The sequence below is a fragment of the Lathamus discolor genome, chromosome 9 (genome assembly GCF_037157495.1).
Source record: "Lathamus discolor isolate bLatDis1 chromosome 9, bLatDis1.hap1, whole genome shotgun sequence".
Taxonomy (NCBI): Eukaryota; Metazoa; Chordata; class Aves; order Psittaciformes; family Psittacidae; genus Lathamus; species Lathamus discolor.
In genome coordinates this window covers 10319465-10328655 of record NC_088892.1, presented here as the reverse complement: position 1 = coordinate 10328655, position 9191 = coordinate 10319465, and the positions used below count along the sequence as shown (strand labels likewise).

General features: G+C 44.5%; 1 protein-coding gene across 2 annotated transcripts; it reads left to right on the top strand.

The window, feature by feature from the left end:
* The first annotated feature begins 530 nt into the window (after positions 1-530).
* On the top strand, positions 531-8201 carry SLITRK4 (SLIT and NTRK like family member 4). Of its 2 annotated transcripts, none has more exons than XM_065689813.1 (2): positions 531-597; positions 3463-8201. In XM_065689813.1, the coding sequence occupies exon 2, from the start codon at positions 3513-3515 to the stop codon at positions 6024-6026; it is 2514 nt and encodes an 837-aa protein (XP_065545885.1). In that variant the 5' UTR covers positions 531-597; positions 3463-3512; the 3' UTR covers positions 6027-8201. The 2 variants fall into 2 exon arrangements, with proteins under 2 accessions (XP_065545885.1, XP_065545884.1); XM_065689812.1 differs by lacking the exon at positions 531-597 and adding an exon at positions 683-704.
* The last annotated feature ends 990 nt before the right edge of the window (positions 8202-9191 follow it).

The window sequence follows — 9191 nt, the reverse complement described above, 5'->3', positions numbered from 1 at the left end:
GAGAGGTAGAGTAAATAGGAGTTCTTAATTAGCAGAATCTGTTTTGCACAAGTGCATAACATTAGCGAAGTATTTTTCATCAGACTGCAGCTGTTACCTAAGCAGAGGAGGAATTTCACCTAACCACAAAGAATGAGATACACAAATAACTCTGTTGTCTTAAGACCGGGTCGGGTATGTCTCCTCACAGCGATTTTGTTCCATAATTGCAATTCACATTAAATGCAGCAAATGTTACCATCCTGCCCACTCAGTTTCCACCTCTACTTTTGTTTCAACAGCGGGGGGGGGGACGGGACGACACGACACTCGTCAGTAAAGATGAGGGGAGAGCCCTTTCTTTTCCTCCCTTCCCCCGCGTTGCTCTCTCAGCCGCGGTGCTAAGAAGCGCGCACCCGCCGCTGGGCGGGTGAGCTGGCCCCGTCCCGACTCTGCCCGGAGCTGCACTTGTAGCTGCTCCGCGCCACCCATGGCGGCCCCACGGCGCCCGGCACGGCACCGGGGCCCCGCCACTCTCGGCGCCCCGGAGGACTCCTCCCGCTCCTCCGCGCCCGCTTGAGCTCCGCGGGGGCGCAGCCCGGCGTCTCCCTGGGAGAGGTAACAGCTGCGCGACGCGACTCCAGGAGTGCGGAGAGGCTTCGGTCGCGATGCGCTGGCATTGCTCCCCCGGAGCGGAGTCTCCTTCCCCTCCAAAGCAGCGCTCGGTGCGTGCGTGCATATGTGTGTGCGTGTGGCGAATGGGAGGGGGCTCTCTGCGTGCAAGGGGTGGGCGAGAGCAGTGCGATGGGAGCGGGTGCCCGTGTGCAGAGGGATCTTCTCCCCGTATGTGTGCTGGGGACCGCGGTGTCGGGGCAGGGCTCAGCGAGGCGGTTGCTGCATGCCGCGGAGCCCGCCGGGGTACTGCAGCGCCGGGCTTCGTCTCTCTCCGCGCCCCGGCGGTCAGCGCGGCCAAGGGTGCTTGCCCGGCTGTCCCCGCCGCTCGGTGCCTGCGCGGAGCTGTCGGACGGGGAACCTCGCTGGGAGAGCGGTGGAACGCAGCGGAGCGGGGCCGCGGCGACCCCGGCCGCCGAGGTAGGGAAGGTGCCGGGCTCGCCGCGGAGCGCCGCCGGGAGCATCGCCGGGGGCATCGCCGGGGGCGGCCGGCCGCCCCGCCGGGCGTGTGAGTGCGGGCTGGGAGCGGGGCATAGCGGAGCTGCGGTTACGTTGGCGTTTTAATTTATTTTAATTATTCCTAAGGTTTTGTTTTCATCACTGTTATTTTAAAGGGAGGTGGGGGGGGGGGGGTGACGGTGACAGGGTGACAGTGGCTTCCTGCAGGAGCCTCTCTGCCATCGCGGTCGCCTCTCCTTTCTAGCCGGCCGCCTCCCGGAGCCCCAGGCCAGGGGCACCAGGCGCAGCGCTGCCCGCTCCCATCCTTCCCGCAGGCGAGCGGAGAGACTGGGGCCAGGCAACCCAGATAAGCTAGTGGAGGTGTGGGAGGGACAGGGGGGCAGGATCTGCGCAGTGGGGCTGGGGGTGTGTAAATGTGCCGCGGGCTGGACTTTGCAAAGGTGCCCGAGGGGGGAACGGGAGGGACGGGAGGTCTTGGAAGCATTTGGCTGCGGGGACCACGGTTGTGCCGTATTACAAAAGGAGGGTGTAAGAGATGCTGGGCTGCATCGCCGCGCTGTGTCCGTTCCTAGCCGGCATGTGCGTGCGGTGTGTGCGCGCCTGTGTCCCTCCTGCTTTCCCCCGCCGGGAGGCAGAGGGCGACGGGGCGCCCACGACAGAGGGGAGCCGGCACCAGCCGAGCCGGTTGCGGCAAATATTGCGGTAGCGCCGGCATTCCTGTCCAGGCAGGGCGACCCGCAGCCAGCCCCGTGCAGGTCCCGCAGCGAGCCCAGTCGGCAGCGGCCGGCGCCCCGGGGCTGAGGAAGAAGAGGGGACTCGCGCGTGGGAGAGGCAGGGACACTGGGGGACGGAGCCCGGGGGGGAGGAGGTGGAGCGCTGGGGACGCGGGGGCATCGCGCTGCCCCTGTGGGCTCGTTCGCCGCGGCCAGCGTCGGGAGCCTGCGGGGATCAGCAGCGGCTGCTCCGCTCCCTCTTGTCCCCATGGTCCCTCTCTGCGGCCTCTTTGACCCCTTCAGCTATCCCTTCCCCTCTTCCCCCCTCGCCTCCTCTCAGCTTTCCTTCTCCCTCTTGTCCTTCTGTCCTCCCTTCCTTCCTCCCTCATCGCTCCTCTGCCCACCCTTCCAGGTCCCCCGGCGCATCCTCCCCTCCCTGCGGCTCCCTCCAGCCTGATTCTCCTCCCTCCAGCTGGCTCTTGCTTTCTCCACTTCCATCCTGGCTCCCTCCTGCCAGCTCAGTGGCTTCCCACAGCAGGAAAGAAATGAAGAAATGAAAGGGACAAGTTGGGAAATGGGGGAATGGGGAAGGTGGGGGATCAATGTATTGATTATTGACTGATTTTTATTTTGTTTTATTTTTTTAAAAAAGCTACCTTGTAACTCAAAGAAAAAACTGTGGCTCCAGTTCTGTGTAAAAAAAAAAAAAAAAAAAGGGCAGCTCAACTGGCCTGTGTATATGTGGAGGGTTCTTAAAAGCTACCTCCGTACCAGTGCAGAGAGAAGAGCAAACTACATAATATTAATTAAACAAAAGAAAAAAGTTCTTCTTAGGTTTCAGTAGTTTGGGGCTGGTGAATTGACTTTGTTTTGCCCTGCAGGTCAGGGTATTGCTGTTATTCCAGGGGATGGAGCTGTATACCTGTGCATGCTTCTTCCATATCTGTGTGCTTCCATTGGTTACCAAGAGCTGATCTTCTTTTGTGGATAGTTCATTGTATTTCTGCAATCAGTTTGACACCTATTTATTTAAACTAGATATAGTAAATGACAGAAATTGTGTGTGTGCATGCCTGTGTATCCCTTGAGTGAATCTCACTTTTATGGCACTGATAATCTGTATGTGTTGATGCTATAGATACATACATTGAGTACTGACATTGCTTTTTGTGTCTGTGCCTTCATCCTTTCTATATTGTGCTATCTCAACCCAGGTGTTTGGGCATGCATAACATCAGCATTTGTGTTTAATATCCCTGAAATGCACGGCAACATATGAGCAGTGCAGGATTGAAGAGAGTAAATATGCATAAAATTGGAATCTCCTTTGGTTATTTTACTTTGTTAGTTATGCATGCTTGGCATGTACAAGAGAGAGAGAAATATATTTGACAGACCTCAGAGTTATTTGTGTTTGTCTACAGAAATTTACATGCCATATTTGAAATCTTTTTAGCTCCCATGTATTTGTTTGGTTGTTAAAATCTTTCATGTTATTTTAAATTCAGTGCTTGTAGTTTATCTGTAATCCTTGGCAGGTACAGTAGCTCAGTGGTATACAATTTTTAACCCAAATGATGTTTTGGAACAATGACAACTGAAAAATGTTTTCTTTTTTCTTTCCTTCTTTCTTCTTTAGATTCTTTATCTTTGTTCAGGAGCCTAAGGTTGCTTGCTGATCACAAGAAGATGTTTCTGTGGCTCTTTCTGGTTCTGTCATCTCCAGTTTCTTCTACAACTGCAGATGCTGATATATCTGTGGAAATTTGCAATGTTTGCTCCTGTGTGTCAGTTGAGAATGTACTCTATGTCAACTGTGAGAAGGTTGCAGTCTACAGACCAAATCAGCTTAAACCACCATGGTCTAATTTTTACCACCTCAACTTTCAAAACAACCTGCTAATTATTCTATATCCAAATTCCTTTCTTAATTTTACATACGCAGTGTCCTTGCAACTGGGTAATAATAAGTTACAGAACATTGAGGGAGGGGCCTTTATGGGTCTTAGTGCATTAAAACAGTTGCACTTGAACAACAATGAATTAAAGATTCTCCGAGCTGACACTTTCCTTGGCATAGAGAACTTGGAGTATCTCCAAGCTGACTACAATTTAATCAAGTTTATTGAACGGGGAGCCTTCAATAAGCTTCACAAGCTGAAAGTCCTGATTCTTAATGACAATCTGATTTCATTCCTTCCTGATAATATTTTTCGATTTGCTTCTCTAACTCATCTGGATATACGAGGGAATCGAATACAGAAGCTTCCATACATTGGAGTTTTAGAACACATTGGCCGAATTGTTGAATTGCAGCTGGAGGACAACCCCTGGAATTGTACTTGTGATTTGTTGCCTTTGAAAGCGTGGCTGGAGAACATGCCCTATAACATCTACATTGGAGAAGCTATCTGTGAAACACCCAGTGACTTGTATGGAAGGCTGCTGAAAGAAACCAACAAGCAAGAGCTGTGCTCCATGGGGACAGGGAGTGATTTTGATGTGCGCATTCTGCCTCCCTCGCAGCTGGAGCCTGGTTACAGCACACCTAATGGCCACACCACTCAAACGTCAGTGCACAGATTAGTCACAAAGCCGCCAAAGACTACAAATCCTTCAAAGATCTCGGGGATAGTAGCAGGCAAAGCACTGTCTAATCGCAATCTCAGTCAAATTGTATCTTTCCAGACTAGGGTGCCTCCTTTAACTCCTTGTCCGGTCCCCTGTGTTTGCAAAACGCATCCTTCAGACTTGGGATTAAGTGTAAATTGCCAAGAAAGAAATATAGAGTCAATGGCTGAACTCATTCCAAAACCATTAAATGCCAAGAAACTGCATGTAAATGGCAATTATATTAAGGATGTGGACACTGCAGATTTCATGGAGTTCGAGGGGCTGGATTTGCTACATTTAGGCAGCAATCGGATTTCACTGATCAAAGGAGAAGTTTTCCGCAACCTCACAAATTTACGGAGATTGTATCTCAATGGCAATCAGATAGAGCGTCTGAGCCCAGAAATGTTTGCTGGCCTCCACAACTTACAATATCTGTATTTGGAATACAATGTTATCAAAGAAATCCTAGCAGGCACCTTTGACTTAATGCCAAATTTGCAGTTGCTTTACCTGAACAACAATCTTCTACGAAGCTTGCCAGCGTACATATTTGCTGGTGCACCTCTTGCAAGACTGAATCTGAGGAACAATCATTTCATGTATTTACCTGTAAGTGGCGTTCTTGATCAGCTGAAATCCCTTACACAAATTGATTTGGAAGGTAATCCATGGGACTGCACTTGTGATTTAGTTGCTTTAAAACTGTGGCTTGAAAAGCTAAATGAAGGTATTGTGGTGAAGGAATTGAAATGTGAAACACCTGTACAGTTTGCAAACATTGAACTTAAGTCTCTGAAAAATGAGATCCTCTGTCCTAAACTTTTAAACAAGCCATCTGCTCTGTTCACTAGTCCAATGCCCGCTGTTACTTTTACAACACCACCAGGACCAGTTCGGAGCTCTCCTGGTGGCCCAGTTCCGTTGTCCATCCTAATCTTAAGCATATTAGTTGTGCTTATTTTAACAGTGTTTGTTGCTTTTTGTCTTCTTGTTTTTGTGCTTCGGCGCAACAAAAAACCAGCTGTAAAGCATGAAGGGATTGGAAATCAAGAATGCAGTTCTATGCAACTGCAGCTAAGAAAGCACGATCACAAATCAAACAAAAAGGATGGACTAGGTGCAGAGGCCTTCATTCCTCAGACAATTGAGCAGATGAGCAAAAGTCATACCTGTGGCTTAAAAGAGTCTGAAACGGGCTTCACGTTTGCTGACCCACCAGGGCAAAAAGTCATTCTGAGAAATATTAATGACAAGGAGAAAGATTTATTGCATGCGGATACCAGAAAAAGACTTAGCACAATCGATGAACTGGATGAGTTATTCCCTGGGAGGGATTCCAATGTATTTATTCAAAATTTTCTTGAAAGTAAAAAAGAATACAACAGCATAGGGGTCAGTGGCTTTGAAATACGTTATCCAGAGAAACTGCAAGACAAAAAAAACAAGAAATCTCTAATAGGTGGTAATCATAGTAAAATTGTGGTAGAACAAAGAAAAAGTGAATATTTTGAACTAAAAGCTAAACTTCAAGGTTCACCTGACTACCTACAAGTCCTTGAAGAGCAAACAGCTTTGAATAAAATATAGGTCATACAATCTTATCACCTACAGAGGACATTTATTTAATGATGAAAAGTGCCTTTTGTTGACTTTTAACTTCCAAATACTATATTATATTGATAGGCATAGAGGCAGGTGTGTCCAAGGGTGTCTTGATTAACTGTAGCTGCATCAGAATTGTCAAGTAGAGGAGAATTTCCTTAATAGATTTTACTACATAAAGCTCATGCCCCATGGAATCCTGTAAGGATACTGCAAACTCTATTGCCAAAGGGATGCTTTATACATGTTACCCTGAATTTAACCTCAAGAGGCATATATGTTTTGTACCTTAAATGCAAAACCATCGTCTCCTTGTGATTTGTTAGAACAAACACAAGAAACCTGGTACTGGTATTTGTACCTCAGCTGGGTCCTTCATCCTGCACGTGGATATAAATTGGTGGAACTGGAGTAATCCCTTGATCTGTGGTGTTGTAATGGCACTGTTTAAAGAATATCTGGAAAGTAACAAGCATGCAAAGAGAGAACATTTGATAGTATGTGTAAATTGGTTACATTTATGGCCTGCATTTTGAAACCACTGGAATTATAATGTTAAATTGTGGAAATATTTGTTTAAAATATACCATGCATTACATACCTATGAAATAAATTTGACCACTTGAAGCATACATGTCTATACAAAAAAATTAAAAAGAAAAAAAGAAAGAAATAGTTCAGCCTGACTTCTGCAGTATTTGTGGCATCTGAAGAAAATATTTGATGTTTATGCAGAATCTGTTACAAGACTCATCTCCAATTAAAACTAGAGTTCCTTCTCAGTTACGTGAAAAACTTGCAACCCCAACAGGTTGTCCAGAATTGTCAAAGTGCTTACTGTGTGAGCGTAGCAGAAATTATTTTTATAATATTATTCATATTTATGAAATACTTTGTATACTAAATAGGAAAAATATGTACTCCTTAATATGTATTTAATATGCCTGACTTGTTTTCCTGATCACAATGCATTAATCATTCAGTATAAATAAAACCAGAACAATATACCAAACAGAAACTGGAGATGTATAGAATTATCCAGAATTAAGTGATCAGATATAATAATAAAAAAATTGTTCTGTACTATTCTTGCGAAATTAGCATATTATCTTATTTCAGATTTGTTACCAATGGTGAATTTTAAAATAGATTCATTAGTTTTTTAGTATTGTGTCTCAGGCAGTTATTTGCCATCTCTCGTCTTGCTTTTCAGGGTTCTACAGCTTAATCTAAGTAGTTTTCACTACAAGTATTATCAGGAATTCATGGTAAGGGTAATATTTTAATCGTATATGCATAAGTTTTATGTTCTTACCTGTCTGGCTGCTGTCTGTCAGGAAAAAAACAACTGATCAGACAGTGAACAATATGGCAAATCATGTCTATTTAAAACCACAGTGTAAAGCGAATATAGTGGTCTCAGTTCAGAGTATTATGTAGCTCGTATCTAGACAGTGAAAACTTGCCCTTGTGAAAGCTAAATCTGAATAGCTAGGGATAAATAGCAGTCAGGACAATGGAAAATCTCCACTGTATCTCACTGATAGATGGCACCTGGAGATGAGAATGGAGATCTATTGGTAAATCATCATACAGCAAATCTATACTATGAGATTAACAAAAGTTTTTTGACTTGAAAAGGATTTTTTTTTATTATTATTTATTTCAATGAGCTTTGGATAAGCACCTCTCTCTCCTTTGCTTCCAGACCTTCTCCCCCACCCCTTTTAAAATCAATACATAAATCAATTAAGATTAGTAGGATACAAATATGAATGCTTTTCATTAATTTGGAGCTGGCAAATATTACAGCAAGTCCCGATAATGATACTGGGGAGAAGGCTGTGTCAGCTATTTCCATTATAAACCTCTAATTTCAGGGCTTTATGATACTGCTGTGAAATTTTTATTCTGGAAGGACACTTGGCAAACAGCCTGCAGTGTATTTTTAGCAAAGTTTACAAAAAAGAAAAAAAAAACCCAAAGCACTGCTTCTTTATTTAAGAAAAAGCAAAACAAAACATCAGTTTTCTATTTTCAGACATTTGTTTATGCTCTTGTAACTTAGAGGGGTTTATTATTTTTCTCCATACTACAATGGAGTATGTACAATGTCGTACTACGTACATGACTTCAAATAATAAAATTATAACAGATAAATTAATGACTGAGTTTCTTTCAAGAAGCTGCTGCTATCAATGTGCAATAAGTGACTTCAGGATGTCATAGGGATTTTCAGGACATGGACACTATGTACATACGCTTTTCTAGCATAAGAAGTTCTTGGTTGACCAATGATGCAATACATATCCAAGGCTTGAATAACTACATTTGAGCTTATTGTGTTAAGAGTCTGTGAATTAAGGAGTATTAAAGATGCACTGATGTGACAGACTACAATGGCACCACCAGTAGGTTAAGAATAATGGGTCACTGTGCCTACTCTGCACAGTGCTGCTTGGCTTTAAGTATGTGTCCAGGTTCACTGGGATTTGCCTTGCATAAGGCTTCCGACACACTTCGGTGCATTGTCAGTCTGTTATGTCTCATACCCTTCTCTGCAGAGCCATGTGTTAAAAATATTAGAAATAGCAAATAAGGTAATACTTTTAAGTGATGTTAAAACTGATGTGCTTATGACTCGTGTTGCCCTGAGCTAAAAGATCAATGATAAATGATCATACCTTCCTCAGCTAAAAAAAAAGAGGCGTTTGGTTTGTTTTGTGGTGTTTTGTTTCAGGTTTTGTTTGTTTGTTTGTTTGTTTTGTGGTGAGGCCTTTTAATTACTGACCAAAGGAGGAACTGTTATGCTGTACCATTACACTGCATCAGATTTTCCTGCTCATTGAGGTCCCAATCCAGTAAAGCATTTAAACTCAATCTAAATCATGTGCAGAGGTACTATTCATGAATTAATCAAACAATATGCCCAAGAGTGGGGCTTAGGTAGAGTTTTTCATTGCCTTCAAAAAAGGCCAGTTCAGAGACATTGTATATAATACATAGAGCACAGTGACTTTTGGGATTATGCAGTTGAGTGTAGGCTCGCCAGCATCAATAAAGGTTGCACAATCTGGACTTTCCTGTATAAATTGTTCCTGAGTGGTTTACATATATGATGCAATATATAGGCATAATAGTGTGATTGAA